Source organism: Podarcis vaucheri (genome assembly GCF_965113315.1).
Source record: "Podarcis vaucheri genome assembly, chromosome: 6".
Lineage (NCBI taxonomy): Eukaryota > Metazoa > Chordata > Lepidosauria > Squamata > Lacertidae > Podarcis > Podarcis vaucheri.
This window is the reverse complement of record NC_138764.1, coordinates 75,400,678-75,420,020: the sequence shown is the minus strand read 5'-3', so window position 1 is coordinate 75,420,020 and position 19,343 is coordinate 75,400,678. Positions and strand designations below refer to the sequence as shown.

At 42.4% G+C, this 19,343-nt stretch overlaps 1 protein-coding gene and 1 long non-coding RNA gene across 3 annotated transcripts in view; one reads left to right on the top strand and one right to left on the bottom strand.

Annotated features, from left to right (window-relative positions):
* Positions 1-2,752: 2,752 nt before the first annotated feature.
* LZTR1 (leucine zipper like post translational regulator 1) overlaps positions 2,753-19,343 on the bottom strand; it is a 29,168-nt gene continuing 12,577 nt past the window's right edge. Inside the window, exons 9-20 of one of the 2 annotated variants that reach the window (XM_082227485.1) lie at positions 18,325-18,526; positions 17,210-17,320; positions 16,170-16,262; positions 15,274-15,369; positions 14,499-14,682; positions 14,051-14,220; positions 13,677-13,833; positions 10,216-10,342; positions 8,302-8,451; positions 7,335-7,440; positions 6,675-6,755; positions 2,753-3,915 (exon numbers count right to left, since the gene is read on the bottom strand). In XM_082227485.1, the coding sequence (XP_082083611.1) occupies positions 3,799-3,915; positions 6,675-6,755; positions 7,335-7,440; positions 8,302-8,451; positions 10,216-10,342; positions 13,677-13,833; positions 14,051-14,220; positions 14,499-14,682; positions 15,274-15,369; positions 16,170-16,262; positions 17,210-17,320; positions 18,325-18,526 (1,594 nt within the window). In that variant the 3' untranslated portion in view covers positions 2,753-3,798. The remainder of the gene's footprint in view (positions 3,916-6,674; positions 6,756-7,334; positions 7,441-8,301; positions 8,452-10,215; positions 10,343-13,676; positions 13,834-14,050; positions 14,221-14,498; positions 14,683-15,273; positions 15,370-16,169; positions 16,263-17,209; positions 17,321-18,324; positions 18,527-19,343) is intronic. The other variant, XM_082227486.1, reaches the window with a different exon arrangement.
* Positions 4,016-5,928, top strand: LOC309534926. The gene is made up of 2 exons (XR_014220920.1): positions 4,016-4,447; positions 4,502-5,928. It is a non-coding gene; the product is annotated as an uncharacterized lncRNA (long non-coding RNA).

Sequence of the window (19,343 nt, the reverse complement as noted above, 5' to 3'; positions counted from 1 at the left end):
AGTGCCCACCACCCGCCCTGGGAGCCTCCTTCCCAGGTGGCGGGAAAGAAGGGTTTCCGTTCCAGGTCTGCCTGTCTGAAGGGCGCGCCTTGGAGAAGCTCGCCAAGGGTGGGCACCGTGTGTGGCAAACGCGGCGCCGCTTGAGGAGAAGGGCGGGCGGGCGAGGGTTGGTCTTAGACCGGGTCGGAAAGACGGCACTAAAAAAAAAAAAGGCTGAAGGGCTCAAAGATGCTCGCCAAATCACGGGGGGAAAGTATCAGCAACAGAACGGGCTCTAAAGTTCTTTTGGCGCGCAATCCTCACCATGCCTACTTGGAAGTCAGTCCTTTTGAATTCAGTGGCGCTTGCAACCTTAGATATCAAGTGTCTTGATTGCAGATGGTCACCGTGTGAAAGTTCCTGATGCTGTTAACCTGGATTATTCAATCTGAAATTATCCACCACTGGCTACCCCTTTAAAGTGTCTTTGGTATTTTATTTTTATTTTTTAATACACGCAGACTTGAATTACAACCCAATTCTATTTAACACAATGACTAAGTAAAATTTTATAACGGGGCTAACTTTCATTATTATCCTTTCTACTCCAGTCTCGGAATCCCTTCATTTACTAGTAAATTTGCTTCAAGGTGATGCTTATCACTTCCATGTCGCTAATTATTATGACCAGTGCTTTTTTTTTTCATAGAAAAAAAGGTGCAGTGCTGGTACTGAGTACCCTTGAATACCCCTTGGGGGAAAAAGCACTGATTATGACCCAACACTCCCCCCCACAGAGGTTTAAGTGTATTGAGAGGTAACCGAAGTAATTTTAAATGTGCAGACTTGTGGTTCTCATACCAAGTGAGAAAGCAGGGGTAAACCAAGTTCTGAGAAATATCGTTTAGCTTTTTCATTCTAGATATGGAATGCTAAATTAGCAGGTTAGAGATCTATGATGACTGTGCCACAATGTCATGGTCTGGTTGGACGCAGAGGAATGGTGGGAGGAACGAGCTGGAGAACCACCAAGAGAATAAGGCTCAGAGCCCAGGGAGGAGTGATGGGACCACGACTCGTTTTCCAATTCTCTTAAAGGTGGCCTGGAGGACCAATTGTGTTGAAAGAGACAGAGAGAGACCGTCTTGATGTACGGTAAGTGCAGCCATGATTGCTTCTCTCTCAGTCACACTTTGCTAGCAAGTAGCATGACCTATTTAGCTGGTACCTGCTCTTCTTAGAAAAAGCTACACTGTTAACCTGACACACTTTGTGGTTGGAAGTTTACTGTCAGTGTCAAAAAGGCAATGTCCAAGGAGATGGTAGAAACCTGTGGAAGCCTGCTTTTTAGGGACCTAAGCCTAGTCCTAACTGAATGCTGACCAGAGTGTTTTTCCATTTTGATACCCATGTCTAAGATGGATGCTAATTAACAAGGAGTTGAATGCTTGTTTTTAGACAATCATTTATGTATTTCTATGATCATGCATCTATGTGACCAATAGGTAACATGGTCAGACTTTTTTTAAAATGTAACAATGTATTGGGACCTTAAAGGTACTGACCAGGCACTCTGAGGAGTTGCAGTGATTTTTTGGGTGTTAAACCTATTGAAATGGATCTAGAAAATCAGTTTCCTCCAAGAGGACATGGACGTGGTCTGCAACCACCCACTCAAGAACCTTGCCCAAGGAGGAGAAATTGGCACCTGGCCAGTAGTTACTTAGATTTTCCAAGTCCAGGGTTTCTTGAGGAGTGGTTTTACTGCTGCCTCCTTCAAGCAGGCAGGGACTACTCCCTCTCACAAGGAGGCATTCATCACCTCCCTGCCTAGCCAGCTGTGCCCTCCCTGCTATTTTTTAGCAGAATCACTCCAGAGCCAGTCACCTTGGCATGGATGACACTTTGTCAGACCTAGTGGAAACCCCACTATTAAAAATAAGTGCTTTGCTCAAGTAATGGTTACAATTGGATAAGAAGTTATCTCTCTCACAGGTTGCTGGGTGGGGTTATCCGGAGGTTCAGAGTACGTTGTCAGCAGTATGCTGATGACCCTCAGCACTATTTCTCCTTACATCTGCAGGTGAGGCAGTGGAAGTGCTGGACCAGTGTCTTGCCTCGGTAATGGACTGGACGAGAGCGAATAAACAGGAACTCAATCCAGATAAGACTGAGGCACTGTTAGCGGGTGGTTCCCTAGACCAGATGGATGGGAGATCGCCTGCCTCTTGATGGGGTTACACTTCCACTGAAGGAGCAGATTCATAGCTTGGGGGTACTCCTGAATCCACTGCTGTCGCTCGAGGGTCAGGTGGTCTCAGTGAGCCAGAGTGCCTTCCATCAGCTTCGGCTGGTGGCCCAGCTACATCCCTATCTGAACAGGGACAGCCTAACTACTGTTGTCTATGCTCTGGTAACCTCAAAGACAGATAACTTCAATGCATTATACATAGGGCTGCCTCTGAAGATGGTTCAGAAATTTCAGCCTGTGCAGAATTAAGACGGTTTGAGCATATTGCATCGATCCTGGTCTGACTGCACTGGATACCAATTAGTTTCCGGGCCCAATTCAAAGTGCTGGCTTTGACCTATAAAGCCTTAAACGGCTCAGCACCACAATACCTACAATACCTCAAGATACCTATTTCCATATGAACCTACTCAGACCCTGAGATCACCTTCTGAGTTCTCCAATATGGCATACCTGTGCATGCCTCTGTTACTGAAACTTGTAACTGACATTTTGATTCAACTGCAAAACATGCTCTATTAGTTAATTGAAAGGTCTGCTTTATTCAGATACATTTTTGTTTCCAAAAGCAGTACAGTGAGAATAGAGAAGCAAGCAAAAAGCCAGCAAGCCAGCAATTCAGCTACACTCCCTTTGTGGGCGGGGGGGGGGGGGGATGTTGAGGTTGCTAATGAAAACATGTATTTAAAAAAAAAATTGCAGACAAACAAGGAGACAACTTTTATTTGATCAATTTCTATGTGAATGTTTCAAGGTATACTGAGAACTTAAGTGTGCAAAATATCAGGTATTAATGTTCCCTAATTAAAAGATTGCATCAAAGGCTTTCGAGAGTACACCACATTCCAATATATATTTACATTTCTTTGCCACTCTGCTTTTCAGAAAGTATATTCAACCTTTAAACTACAAACAGACACAATGAAAGGTATAACATTGTTTTGAAAAGAGTTTTTGGTGACATCTGCTTAGATGCTGGGAAAGGAAAAACATCTACGACTTAACAAATATATGCTGGATGCACCTTGTCAACAGATGCTCCATGTAGTGACTTGTTACACTGACGGAGAAGCAGAACACAGTTTTGGCTGCTCTACTGCATTCATAATTACCTGAAGCCATCAGGCACTGAATCGTTTTTCCTTCAGCTTCTATATCTCAGTCCACCTGATTAAATGTGCCAGGCATCAGAAGTGTACTGATGGGGAAAGGAAGCAACTTCTGTGTTTGGATAAAACCATCTTGTCGTGGTTCAAATGTGATGCTCTCAAGGACAAAGAATCAAAGAGGCATTATCAGTAATAAAGTTAAGTAAATATTTGTATCAGGCTTGTTTCTTAGTAGTGCCAACATGCCTGAGAACTGTCGTATCGTCTTCTCTTTGCATCCCTGTGGTCAGGTTCAGGTTCAAATTTACCTTTCACACATTCAAAGGTTTTCATGCTTTGAGGACGTTCTTCACCAGATCAACGTGGAATGGTAACAAAGGTTAGACAGAGACTGGTAGTACAGGTAGGAAAAGTGCCATCTTTTGAAGAAAATGTGCAATATGAAGAATACAGGAAATCTTAGATATCTGAGCCAAGTTCAGCACATTGCTTGTCTGATATGTGATTTGCTAATGATTCTATGATGTCAAGTAAGAGAGGCTGACCGAGGGACCGAAGGTTTGGCAATTTCGAAACCTTCAAGAGGAAAAAAGAGGGGGAGGGAATTAGTTTTCACTGTAACATAACAATAGAAATAAAATAATAAAACACATAGAATAATAAAACACATAGAATTTGAAACACATAGAAATAATAAAAACTATATTTATTTTGTAGGCACCATAGCCCATGCCCATCTGATGCCCTACAAATGTTTTGGACTACAACTCTAATCATCCCAAGCTCACACAGCTGTGCTGGAACTGATGAACGTCAGGGGCATATGGGCAAGTTTTGCAATGCCTTCTTTCAGCCTCATTGTATCCTGTTTGTACAGGTACATTTTTGTTATTAGTTTATAGCATTTTAATATAATACAGCACTTAATTTGCTCAAAAACATAGACACAAGAGCACTAAGCATTGTGTAACAGAATATTTACATATTCATGGATTAGGTTTCCAAACATCTCAAAATTAAATATTGGAACCAACATAAAAGATTCTGTAGGGTTTTTTGTTTTGTTTTTTTAAAAAAGCAAGTGTGTGCCCTTGTATTTTGAAACTTTGTATTCTTTTCCCTACTTTAAAAGTCCTCACATTGGTGTCATTTGCAACCAGAGTTTCAAAAGAGAACAGCACTTGCAACAGACTTGCTTTTAATTGACTCCTTTTAAATTTTGAGCAACAGCAGTACTTTTACTAGTACACAGTACAATCTCACTTCTAAAGTAAGTAAGTAAGCAAGCAAGCAAACAGCATCAAAAACATGTTGCATTTTTATTATGTGTCAATACCTAATATTCATAATAAAAGAGTGTGGGTATGTGTAAAGTAATAACACATTCTGCATCTGAAACTGAAATCACAAGTGTCTGTACTTGGACTTTGATATTTTCACTCACATGCAACTACTCATTCTACTTGCTTATTTTATAGCTTTGTTTTTCATCTTTTAATTTTCTTCAGTTGTTATAATTATACTGTGTTTTCTATACATTATAATAAAAAGCTTTACCCAAAAAAACCCCCGCCACTGAAATCACAAGAAACTCATAATACCCTCCTGACCATTAAATATTGCTAGTTTCATCCACCAATTTCTGCATCAAGGGTGGAAAAGGCTTTTCACTAAGATTACAATACATTGGCTTATTCATATATAAAAATTCTATTTCAGGAATCTATTATACCCTCAGCATATGTATTTGACTTTAAAGGTCCCCAAAAAGGGGGCAGTAGAATTATCAAAGAATAAAAGAGAGTAGTGCTGTTAACATTGGTGGGAATCTGCCATTTATCAAGGAGGAAAAAAGGTACTGCATTGTCCTGGACAGTTAGGTCTCCAACACAAAGAAATAACAGAACATAAAACTCTGGGGGGGGGGGGCACACAATTTAACACTTAGTAAACTCTGAACAAGATTTTGTAATGAGGCGTAAAGCTTTATTCTTAAAAAACCAACCTTTCTTTAGCTTAATAAAACTGATCTGTTCAGGAAACAGAATTCCAATAGAATGAAACACTTTTTACTTGTTAAGTAAGCGGGTTTAGTGAAGATGGACCCCCCCCCCAAAAAAAGCATCTCCCTTCGTCTCTTCTAGTTTTCATCTCTCTACGACTAAGCAGAGGGTGTTTCTGGAACTCATTTTATGATATTTTTCAGAAGTCAACAGAAAGAGGTTTTATAAATATTTCAAAACACTGTAAAAATGTAAACAATTCAAAGAAAATGGCCAACCTACAAAAAGCTAGATTTCTTTAAATAATAATAATAATAATAATAATAATAATAATAATAATAATAATACAAGGATAGTCTCAGCCACAGTGGAAGCTTGGGTTCTTGCTGGCTTTGCAACTGAGATGACAGGTGTGGACCAACAATGTATATCCAATAATTTTTAATTTAAAGTTCGAAGACAGGCTTTTAAATATATATATAATTGGTCTGCGGTTGGACAGGCAGTTTCTTAGTGACATCACAGACACTAGCCCATCAGCCCAATGCAAAACAGCTTCTACTACAGCCCTGTAGATTCTCCCCCCCACAAAAAAAACCCTGAGAAAGGAAAGGCATGTTTGGATTAAACACAGCAAAGGTACTTCAAATCAGCTCCACTGCTGTTAAATGTTATGCATTTCTTTATCCTTATTGGGCTCTTGAAATGGGCTAGAGGTAGCAATATGGAATTTTGAGGATTTGTTCCTTTGAGCAGGTGACCTTTCTATGACATATCACATTCCCTGCATTTCAAGAGCAGGTTGTCATGCTGTGTGTCTGGGGGTGCGTGGCAGAGCTCCTGCTTGCGAAACACATATCTAAAGTCTCCTTAGATTATCAGAATATTTTCAGAGATTTTTTTTTTTTAATTTTGACCAACACTAAAGTATATAGCAATTCCATGAAAATATCATTTTGCAAAGTTTCAGAAGATCTTTTCCCTGGAATAGAAAACTGAGAGTTCTATTTACATTCATTACCAGAAAGTAAATTTTATGCTATATGGCCAAATGAAACACATGGAAACAAGGTACATAGAACAGTCAGTATTTAAGAAGACAACAAATAAAAGGTAAAGCGGCACTGAAGAAATGGAAAACACAACCACAAACATGTTAAAATCATGTTAGTGACTATATATTTATCAGTGTTAAAGACAAGTTATAAAAGCATAGCACACAGTCCAAAGGGAGGAACAAGAATGAAATGGAGGACTACCTTAAGCTGTTTTCAACCATGGCAGTGAAAGGGGACAGCAGATGCCCAGAACCCAAGAAAACATCCAACCAACCTTGGTGAACTGGTGAACAATGATATGCAGGCAGTGTCTCTTCATATCCAGAGCCTGGGTCTTGTCAGCTGCCTCTAAAATCTGAAACAGAGTTTCTACATTTTTACTGTGTTAAAAACAACAACAAACCAAACCACTTTAAATGTTTAATTGTTTAAGAGCAGTCTTTATAGATTAATGGTGCAATCCTATTGTAAGATCCACTGGGGTGAGCAGGATTAGGATCCAAAAGATCTCCAGCTGTGCTGAGAGGTTCCCAGTACAGACAGGCTATACTGGCTTCCTCATCCTCAGCTCAGACACAGAGACACCAACAGAACTGCCCGATCTTGGCTGAATCAGGACCCAGCTGGCTGAGCCAAGCCCAGTGACTCTTAAGCCAATGTAAGCCCTGAGAAAGGGGAGTTGCATACTTTGTAGGGTGTCTTTACACCATGGGGCCAGTAGGATGCAATCCCAACGATGCACCCTCTTTAGGCAGTGGCCATAATGTTCATCTGGGAATGTGAATTCATCTTACAAACCTCCAAGACAAAAAATTATGGGCCTTTTATTTGACAAGTTTCCATAGAAAAAAAATATGTTAGGAGCTAATTGTAATTACAGTTATTAATTGTAATTGTAATTACAGTTAGTTCCTGATTAGGTGGTAATAAGTACCTGGAGCACGTTTTCCACAGTAACATTCATTTCTAGGTTCTGCTTACAATATGCCTGGAGTCGGTTATTGTAGAATCCATAATAATAAGGGGCAGCAAAGAGGTAGCTAAAAAAAGCCAGTTAAAGAGAATTCATGTTTCAAGTTGCAAGGAACAGAGGTACCATAAACCTAAATGGAATGGCAATAAGGATGAGCAGAGATTTGACCTCTGTCTGCTGCATTCTCTCTAATGTGTTATTGTTATAATTGCTGCTGGCTGCCTCCTTGAAAGTTGTCTTTGGCTCTGGGCCATGCATAGCACTGCCACATCAACCATGCTATATATGCAGCAGCTGTTTCCAGGTTTTCTGTGAACTCAAACATTCTGGAGAGACAGAATAAGCAAAAAATGGAACAAAAAACCAGAACTGGTGTCCTTGAAGAGGATCAATTCTTATAGTAAACTGCCAAGTAACTGGCTTCCTAAACTGAAACTATCTGTTTGTCTGTCCAAGGATTTTGGCCAGGAACAGCACTAAGGAAAATCATAAACTATACAAAAAGTCTGGGAAAGGTGCCCTGGGAAAACTACCCTATATTTTTACACCAGATGGGAGAACCAAAGCAAATATTCAGTGATTCTCCAGTCTTAACTGTGTTTGGAATATGCTGAGACAAAAGAAAAATGAACTCATCTGAGCTTTTAGTTTAATGTTCACAAAAAAACATACTCTATTTACTGTTCCGTTTGACTATGCAAAGCTAGCCCTTTCCCCAAAATCCTATTACACCCTTTAAGATTCATTCAAAGACTTAGCCTAGATGTACAATATATTGATTGACAAAGAATTATTGTTCACCTCAGTATGGTTTTTGCATATTTATAGCTGAGAAAAATGTGTGAACAGGACACACTAAAATGTTAAGTACATTTTTATAAAAGTATCAAGGAAATAGATCCAGCCTATATAGTCAGATAAAGGATACAGAGAATCTTCAGGAGGCATGTTCACTTCACCGTAATAAATATATCTTAGCATAGACTCAAATGCTTGTTTGCTTGGAACCATCTCACCTATTGAAATATTAACTTGCCCATCTTCTGGCATAAAAGAACGAAACATAGCTTCAAAGTAACTGGAAAAATGCAAATGTGGTGATGCAAGAAGAAACAGGGTCAGACAAAATAATTAAGGCATTTTTCTGCTACTGTCTGCTTTTCATAAGATTGTTTTACTAATTTTTAGCCAGCAAGAAAAAAAATTGGATAGTGGGAGGCCTAAGGCATTTCTAAATGCTTCTTTTATATATTAAATTGCTTAAGTCTAGGCTTATCAAAATGCAGAATTTTAACAAGCTTTTTCAGAAACACATCCCATATCATGTCTTGAACAAACAATGATTAATGTGTACCAACTAACTAGCATTTCTAAATTTATTTCTTAATAATCTATTTCCCTATACTTTCTTTCAGCAAATTTGCTTTAGGATTATATTACATGCAACTATAAAGTAGTCTCTGCTCTATGAAAGCTTATGCCGTATTACAATTCTTCAAGAAATTCAATGCTGTCCCTTGTAGCTTGACTTCAGAAAATGTGTGGTTTCAAACTAAATGACTGCATAAGCAGAATGTCTTCCACTTGAAAAATCATGTGTTGGTTATCTTACCAGTGCCAGGATATTTGTGTTATAACCAACACTGTCTTGTCAACTGCCACTTTATCCATTTTGCTTTTACATAATTCTTAATATTCTTTTTGCATTTGGTTCCGCTCTAACTTCACTCTTCCCCACATGTGTGCACAAGCTGACCAGTTTACATCAAACACCCGTTGAAGTGGACTCAGGTCCAAAAAAGCTTTCGCTATACAGTGGTACCTCCAGTTACGAACTTAACTTGTTCCAGAGGTCCATTCTTAACCCAAAACCATTCTTAACCTGAGCCATGCTTTTGCTAATGGGGCTTCCCATTGCTGTACGACTTCCGCTCGCATCCCAGGGAAAAGTTCGCTACCGGGAGCCCCTACTTCCGGGTTAGTGGAGCTCATTAGCTGGAGCACTCATAAGGAGGATGGTACGTAACCTGAGGTTCCACTGTAATAAATATGCTAATCTTTTAAGGTGCAACAAGACAGTGTTGTTTCCCCTGCAACACACTAAGTTGCCTATCCCAAAGAAAAAAAATACTTTTGTATTTCTCATTCCCCAATAATTTCTGCAACATCTCTTAGCAAAACATTGCATTAAAAGTTGGTAGTTTAAGTGTGGCAGTGGCACAGGTATCCAGTCAAATTTACAATCAAAGTTTTCTATGCTTTCCAGAGAGGTAGCCTGGTTAGTATGTTGCAGCAAAAGCAATAGCACTGTGGCATCTTAATGGCTATGGTAAGATACTATCTTTCTTAGGGACTGTCTGTTTGTGAGAACAGGAGCAGATTTCAGCTTTTTATACTTTCCCCGGCCCCAATCTCTGCATATAAGCCAACATCCAAACTGGGGCAGAGGGCACAATTATTTTAACATGGATCTCCGATGTTCCTGGATATCAAATCTGTTTTGCACTGTGTATTCAATATCCATAACACATCAAGAGAGATCCTCATTCCAACAGCAGCAGAACTCCACTAAGGAACTCCCTCCATTCAGGAACTCACTTCTATATGCCATAAAAGGAACAAGGAGAACAAAAAGGAAACAGAAACCTAAGAGAAATGAAAAGAGGAAGTAAAGCCCCAACAGCTGAAAGTGTAACTCTGTACCACTGAATGACTGATCTAGTAATAATAATTAATAATAATGTTATTATTTGCACCCCGCCCATCTGACTGGGTCGCCCCAGCCACTCTAGGCAGCTTCCAGCATATACAAAAACATAATAAAAGATCTAAGTGAACATACCTGGAGCGGGCTGCAAGAATAGCTTTATGAGCTGGCCTTGGGTGACCATCTAAGAGTAGAGTTATATCACAGAATTCTAGTCCAGCACCTTCCAGATAGGCCTTCATATCCTGAATCAATGAGGTTCCTGAACATGAACATACAGAGAATAAATGTAACACACAAGTATGGATCAATGCATAGTTCAAATGAATATGAATCTTTGATCTTTTCTGTGAACCGCCCTGAGACCTCTGGGTATAGGGCAGTATATAAAATAAATAAAATAAAATAAGTAATAATAATAATGAGAATAATAATGAGTCACAGTTGTATACTGCTTTCCTGTGAGGGAGGAAGTAAGCAAAATATCACATTCTTAAAGGAAAATTTAGTCCAAAATTATTAGTACTTATTTCATTTAACTACCTATGAAGAATCTCAAAGTGGCTTCACCATACAATAAAAACCACATATAAAAACAACTGCACGTATACAAACAGTAATTATATATATAAAACAGTTTCAAAGCCAATACAGACACTGTCTGGGATAAAAATCTCCACTTAGGTTTTTTGAAAGAGGAAAGTTTTCAACAGGAACCAAAAAACAACAACAAACAGTGCCTCTTTGATATGAAGGCGGGGGGGGGGGAGGAGTTCCAAAGGGTAGGTGCCACCAGACTAAAAGCCGGATTTCAACGCTGTGCAGAACAGACCTCCTGATAAGATTGTATTTGCAGGATGCCCTCATCTGCAGAGCACAGTGACTGACGGGGTATGTAAGGAGTCTTATGTATCCTGGTCCCAAGCTGTTTAGGGCTTTGTACCAGCATCCTGAACTTAGCCTGGAAACTAACTGGCCACCAGCGAAATTCGTTCAGAAGTGGTGTAATATGATGGCAGGAAGCCACCACATTTTGCACGAGTTGCAGCTTCTGGGTCAACCTAAAGGGCAGCTCCATGTAGAGTGCACTGCAGCAATCCAAACTGGATTTTCCAACACGTGGGTGTCAGACTACCCCATTCTAGAAATGGTTGTAAATGTATTACCAGCTGAAAGCAGTAAAAGGCATCAAGGTCACCCGGGTCTCTAGTGACAGAGATGGATGCAGGCACATCCACAGTTCCGGAATCAGAAACCACCCTACCAACAGTGTTTCTGTCTTGTCAGAATTCTGACTTAGTTTGTCCAGCTCACTGCCAAGTCCAGGTGCCAGTCCAAGGCTTGCCCAGCCTCCCCCAAATCAGATGTTACAGAGAAAAAGAACTGGAACCATTAGCACACTCATGACACCTCACTCCAGATCCCCTAATGACCACTCACAACAACTTCATGTAGATGTTTCATAGGAGAGTACACTGTGATCCCCCTTAGCACAACTGCTAGGGGTGTTGAGAGATAATCACCTCAAATCAACCAAATTGATCACCATCAGTAATGAGGGGGATTAGCATGGCTTAAAAATAGAATTCGCAAACAGAAAAGTGGTATCTAAGAGTTTTACTCTTTCCTATCCTATAGTTTGGTCAAATGATTCTCTTCAGTAAGCCACTGAGTTTTATTTTAAGGATGGCCCTCAACCAGCATTATGCAATAGAATGCTATGGGACTAACTATGTATGCAGAACCAGATACTGATAGGTACTCCAGTTCTCAATCTGGGTAATAGTTACACTATTACTCAACCTAGCTACTAAGACCAGCAACAGGGTCTCTGGTCTTCATGACCCTTTAGTGCAGTGTTTCCCAACCTTTTTTGGGCAAAGGCACACTTGTTTCATGAAAAAAATCTCGAGGCACACCACCATTACAGCCCCGTGACGTCAGCGCGCAGCGTCACGCCGGGAGGGACATGAATTGCTAGCAAATTACATAATCACCTCCTTGAGGGCTGGCTCATCTTCTCCGAAGGCAGAACCCCATTAATTAACAGCACAGACTCACACCATAGCCAAGACGAGGGGGGAAAACCTCAGTCATGCACAGTCATGCACATGTGGGGGCTAAATGAGGACGAAGACCGGGCAGAGAGCAGGGTTCAAATCACCCCACCTGGCCAGGACAATCCCTGGGTGCTCCCTTGGGCCACTCGCCTGACCCACCTCGCAGGGCTGTTGTTGCGAGGATAACACGGGGAGAACCACGCGCGCCCCCGGGAGCTCCTTGGAGGAGAAAGCGGGCGATGAATGCAATGCACGAAATATATGAGAGGCGACCAGGTTTTGCAGGTAAGGGGCCCCCGCCAGCCTCTGCTTCCAACACCCGGCGCAATGACGGCGAAGTTTCCCCCCGGGCTCGGCTCGGGGAGCAGCGCTGCTCTCCCCCAGCTCCCCTTCGCCCTCCCAGCTCTCTCTGCCGCCCACTGGGGACCCCCCTCACCTGCCAAGTCCGGAGCGCCGGTGGAAGTTGCATGCATGCATGCAGGGCGCGCGTTGCCATTGCATTGCACTGCACTCCATGCAACGCCTGCATGCATGCATTGCCTTGCACGCCCGCCAAGGGGTCTCCCCGCGGTCCGATGCGTCCCCTCCGGCGCGGATGCAGCATTGCAGAAATAACACACACCCCCGACGCAGCCCTACCTGGGGGGCAGCCTCCGCCTCCACCGCTCCGCCTCCGCGGGGATCCCCGGGCTCCATCCTGCCGCCCGATCTCCGCGGCGGCGCAGGCAGGCTGCGCGGGGTCTACGCGGAAGAGCCCCTGCCCGCCCGGCCGCCGCCGCTGCGCTCATTCCATGGCCGGGAGAAAAGCGCTTCAAACAAAACGCCCGGCCCGCCAGGCCACGCTGGGAAACGTAGTTTGTCCACCCCGCGCGGGCGCGGAGCCCAAGGGCGAGGGGACTACGGATCCCGGCAGCCCCCGCGCCGGGGACGGAAGGGGAGAGGCCGGGTGCAGGGATGGAGGGACGGGTGGGCGAGCGAGTGAGTGAGTGGCAGCCGCCAAGCCTTGGCCGAGAGCCAGGAAGGGCCTCCCCAGAGGAGGAGGAGGGAGGCGCAGAGCGGGAGGGAGGGAGGGAACCCCAGGGGTCATCTAGTGACGGCGCCCCAATCGAAAATTTGACTTAAAAAAAATATATATATTTCGAATTTTTTAATTTTTCCCGCGGCACACCAGGCAACATCTCGTGGCACACTAGTGTGCCGCGGAACAGTGGTTGGGAAACACTGCTTTAGTGGATGGTAACCTCTTGTCAGACCATCAATAAGAGCTAGCCAACAATCAGATTTTCATTCTCTCCCCACTAAAAACTACAAAGTGCCACTACACTATCCTCTTAAGATACATTTTATTTCAAAATAACTTTTTTACTGAATTTTGTTCTACATCCCTCTATCAACTCTTGAAAAAGTTAAAGTAGTTGTGCAAGCAGAATTAAATGACAGCAACAACTGGAGACAGTCATGTTCAGGATCTGGGTTGTTATTTACATTAATCAAGAGCCACAAACTATATTTCATTCAGGAAGGAAGGTGCGTTACCAATATCAAGAGGCTGATCGGAATGTGTTCGAAGTGGAGGTTGCTGTTTTCTTCGTACTATCTCCACGATCAAAGCTGAGGAAAGGTGTTCAAATTCTTTCATCATTATTACTTGATTAAAGTGTGATTCTTTTACTACAAAATTCAGGCAGTGTTCCTAAAGGAAACAAATAGTTGCTTGTCATCTGAAGAACCACCACCACTTTAAGAAAAACACGTCTGTCATATTTCTCCTGCAAGTTATCTTTGAAGAATCTACCAGCAAGTCTTTTCTCCCTCAGAATGTTCTAGAATGGGATTTAACCAATTAGATTGGTTCTATTTGGACTAGGGTTTTTAAATGAAATCTTATTCATAGTCTTGCGCACACCTACCTTTAGCTGATCTAACTGAAGTTTGTTCGCATTTTCGCAAACAACAAGCACATTTTGCAGATCGACTGAGGCCTCAATATACTGGACACACAGCTGTTCCAGTCGTGAGAGTTTGAAGTTAAGGGCCAATTTGTACACATCCATGATTAGCAATACATCTTGCACATGCCCTGTACAACAGAAAAATATATATATAAAATAATTTAATTTAATGTACTGGAGACAGAGAGAAAAGTGTGACAGCAGGCAGGGAAAGGTTCCCTGTTCCAATATTAAGAACAACTTAATTGGGCTCTACTAGCACAGTCTGAAAATGCCCTTGAAGCGCAGATAAATAACAATGTGTTTATGGATTGAAACTACATAGTTATTATGTGAAGAAACTCTGAAAGAGGCTGAGACAGAAAATGTACACTTCTTCTCCTAGGAAGCCATTCTGCTACCCTACCTTTGCGTGGGTATTTGATTTTGTCGGTGTACAGGAACTGCATGAGCACCTCAAAAGGCTGGGCTTCAGCTTCCCGGATGGTCACCTCCAGCAACGGCTGCAGGCGGCACAGCTTGACATTGTTGCCAGCTGTCTCCATCTGGGGTGTCCCTTCTCCTTCTTCATCAACATCTTGCTTAGATTTCTAACAGCACAATGGGAACAAGGAAAGACTGAACCATCTGGGCAATCTTACAGCATAACACCACCCCAAAACCATTCATGCATTTAACCATGTACAGATAATATCGGGCAAACCAACTTATGTTTTTAACGTAACTTCGGTACTAAAAACCTAGAATGGGGTCACCAATGTTGTGCTCTCCAGATGTTTTTAGGCTAGAACTCCTATCAGCCCCAGCCAGGATGGCCAATGTGCAGGGATAATGACAGTTATAGTCCAACAGCGTTCAGGTTATCACACTAGCTATCCCTGACCTAGAAATTTCTTAAACAAAACAAACAATTCTGACATAGGTGCTCATCCAGGTTAACGGAATCCAGTCATAGCCTCTGTCTTTCAATTTATCAAGACAAACTTATGTAGGTACTTAGAAACAATGTGTCACCCTTTTTGATAGATAGTGCTGTGCCATGTCAATGAAACTGCAAATCTGGAAGTCATGAGATTAACCACAGAATCAATTCTTCAAAATGTTTTTCAGAATGCATGCCATGACAATGACGGCTATAATAGCTAATCGTCCCACAAGGAAACCTTCCCAGCAAATCATACCTGCTTCAATCTCTCTCTTGCCTGTGTAATTTTCTTCCTGAGCCACTTACAGCGGGCTGTGACAATGGCTGTATGTCCTCGCACTCTTTCTTCCTTCTGTCAAACAGTTGAGAGAAAAAGAACTGCATTCTTTGACAGTTATAGGATTTGACAGATAGCTGAATTTTAAAATCTTTTAACTTGCTGCAGTAACAGCTGATGACACAGCAAAAAACACCCTTATTTTCATTTTAAATACATGCAATTCCCCATTTACATGGGAGTTATGTTCCAAGGCCCGTAAGCCCGCCCCGTGCTGACCCTTTGCAGTGCCAAAAATGGCGCGTGCATGAGCGGTCACGCATGTGCCAACTGTGCGAAATGGTGAGGTACCTGTACAAAATGAGGAGATTGTGACAGATGTGCAATAGCTTGTATAAACCTAAAATTATTTCAATATTTTCCAAAATCAATATTACACCATCCATGTTGATACCATGAAAACGTTAACATATTCTTGCTGGCAACTTTAAAATCCTGAAACCAGGGGTACAAAAAGTGACAAGCAGAGATAATGGGCAATATCCAGTTAAGCATACTACAAGTATATCCACAGAAATCTATGAACAATGGGTCTACTCTGACTGGACCTCACTCAATGTACTACTTTGTTTCCCTATTTCCTAAATAACAGTGGAATGTGCCACTATCATACCTACCCCTATAACCTATACATAAAGAAAATTCTTCAGTGAAAAAGCACATAAAAAGCCAATTTGCAACATCTGTTTCTCTCCCTCTCCATCAAAGTACTGTATATAATTAAAAGTATCTGATGTAGTATTGTATCACAACTGTATCTCTTTAGCCAGGAAGGAAACAACATCTGCTCAACATGTCCATTAGAACACACTCACCTCTCCAAGAACAAATTCCAGGTCACTGAATTGCCTGTTTTCCCACAGTCTTCCATAGTCGTCATGTAAAGTGCATTTGGGATAACAAGAAAACTGAAAATGAGAGTTGAAGTTCTGTTAAAAGTCTGAAATGGAAAAGTTCTGTCGTTGTGTTGCCATATTACAAAAGTGTAATTATTAAAGTTGCCATTGGACCCAATGTATTGTTGCAGTATATAGCAGCCAGTTGTAGAATGACTTACAACATTTGAACCGGAGCAGTGCGAAAGAAGCATCCAGGCCTAATTCACAGGTGCCAACAGCGGTGTAGGTGGCCACTTGAAATATAACCAAATGGGGGCAACTCTGCATGGAAAGCTATCTGAAATGTGTGTTGTATTAGTGAATTTCAACATACAGCAACACAAATATACAAAAATAATAATAATCAGGAATATATGAATAGCTAGAATAAAAGTATTTCACATGAACAGCTTGTTGCACTGAGCCATCTCAGAATAGATGTTCAAGCAGCCACCCACATCACTTCTATTTGCAAATCAGGTTTTTGCTAAGTAAGCAGAGGATAACACATTTCCATGACGTACTTGTGATTTTATGATGAGATGCCCCGTGCTCAGGTAGAAGGATATATGCTCTGGCAGGGAAGTTTGCATATATCAGCCAGGTGCAGCAAAAATTAATATGAAGCTCCTGTTACATTTAAGCATCTTTGTTTTCTATTCATATGGGTGCAAACTCATACTGGCAGCTATTTTGGAGAGCTGCCTAATGCTATTGTTATGGATATGAATGTTGACATAGATGTGGCACTCTCTTCCTGGTCACAGGGCCATGCTTCAAGATGAGTTATTTAAAGAACATTGTTTGAAATGTTAATGAAATGGTTGAACTTACACTGATTAAGTTTCACGTTATACATTAGAATGAAGCCAAATATAAAAACTTTTAAAATAAATTGTTCTTTGCTGTTAAACTAGGTCATTGAATTTTTTTTTATCATAATCTTAAATGAAATTAACGTGGTTTTAACGTGTTACCTGAAATCTGTACATTTCTCCACTCCTAATGTTGTTGTCCACTGTTCCACCAAAGATGTACATTGCATCACTGATGACTGCTGCAGCATGAAAAAGTCTTCCAGTTGGTAGCTAGAAGGGGAGGTCAGTAGGAAGACACACAACATGAACAGACATTGTGTCAGGGGCTCAGGAGCAGAGGCACAGGGGAGAGAGGAGATGGAGAGCGAAGAGGAAGGATCTGAGGGCAGCGTAGGGGAGTATGGCAGTGACCCGAGAGATTCCATGAGCTTCTCAAGCAAATCAGATGATTCCCAGAAGGAGGCGCCGATGGTCAGGGCAAGGGGGGTCCCAGGGAGGACACACCAAGAACGGGGGGCCAGCGGGGACTCCCAAAGCAGCAGCTGGAAATCAGGACCAGCTTCCCCACCAGAGCATAGTGGGGGGGAAGAGTCTCAGGTGTCAGGGGCAGCATCCCCTCCAGCAGGAAGAGAAGATGAGTCGGAACTGGCCACGCCTCTGTCGGAGGGGAGGTCAGGTTCAGCTAGCCTCCCTGAAGGGGGGAGCAGTGACAGGAGCAGTGAAACGGTCAGGAGGAAGGTTGGCGGCTGGGCGCGCGCACCAAGTTCAAATGTACAGGCGCGCGGGACAGCAGAAAGCCCTCATGGGGAACCAGGTCCTAAAGCCCGCCGGAGGCAGGGGGAAGACTCAGGGGACTCAGCGTCAGAAGAGTCTAGAAAGGGGGAGACTCCAGCTGACAGGAGGACCCAGAGGCGGAAAGAGCAAAGGAAGAGGTGGAGCAAGGCCAGAGTCTTAAACTGGTGTATGGGGGACGGAGACTCAGACGGAGCTTCAGCGGTCTAGAGTTTCAGACGTAGAGCTGCACGCTACTGATGTGAAAGACAAACTGAACTTCAATAAAGACTTTTTGTATATAACAACGAAGTGGCGCTGGTCCTTTGTGAGCTGGGACCTAGGGCAGTTCTGACACATTGTATCTGTCAAATATATAAAACAGATATTTTTTAACCCAAAGGCCACATTTCCCTGATGGCAACTTTCTGGGGGGTTGTTCCGCAACACCTGGAGGGCTAAAGGTTCCCCACACCAGATTTAAATCTTAATCCTTTTTTTACCTCGCTATCTGGGCTTGGCTGGATAACTTCCCATGTCTGAGAATCTACATCATAGCAGTGAAGTTCATTAGGCAATGTGTTGTCCGCAGCGCCACCAAACACATAGAGATGGCGATCAAAGGCAACCATTGTGTGACCATATCTCCGCTGTGGGGGAGGAGGAGAGCCCCGTAGTAAATGCTCAGTCGGAATTCTTGTCCAACTGAAGTAGAAAACAAAATGTTTTAGTGGCTCAGTCCCTGAAGACACACACGAATCCATATACACAACTATGTTATCTTTCATTCTCATAGCATACCACAAGCTGTAGTATGATATCAATTGTATAGATCTTTTCTTTATGTGTATATTATGTGTTTTGGATCTGTTGTCTTGTCTAAGATGCAATACTCACTCAGACTGCAATCCTAATGACAATCCTGAATACAGTGGGATTATTTCTGAACAGACATAAAGGTAAAGGTAAAGGGCCCCTGACCATTAGGTCCAGTCGTGCCCGACTCTGGGGTTGTGGCGCTCATCTTGCCTTATTGGCCGAGGGAGCCGGCGTACAGCTTCCAGGTCATTTGGCCAGCATGACTAAGCCGCTTCTGGCGAACCAGAGCAGCGCACGGAAACGCCATTTACCTTCCCGCCGGAGCAGTACCTATTTATCTACTTGCACTTTGACGTGCTTTCGAACTGCATGGTTGGCAGGAGCTGGGACCGAGCTCACCACGTCGCAGGGATTTGAACCGCCGACCTTCTGATCGGCAAGTCCTAGGCTCTGTGGTTTAACCCACAGCGCCACACAACTATGTTATCTTTCATTCTCATAGCATACCACAAGCTGTAGTATGATATCAATTCTATAGCTCTTTTCTTTATGTGTATATTATGTGTTTTGGGTCTGTTGTCTTGTCTAAGATGCAATACTCACTCAGACTGCAATCCTAATGACAATCCTGAATACAGTGGGATTATTTCTGAACAGACATATGATTGTGCTATTTCTTTTAAACTTTAAATGCATTGGTACA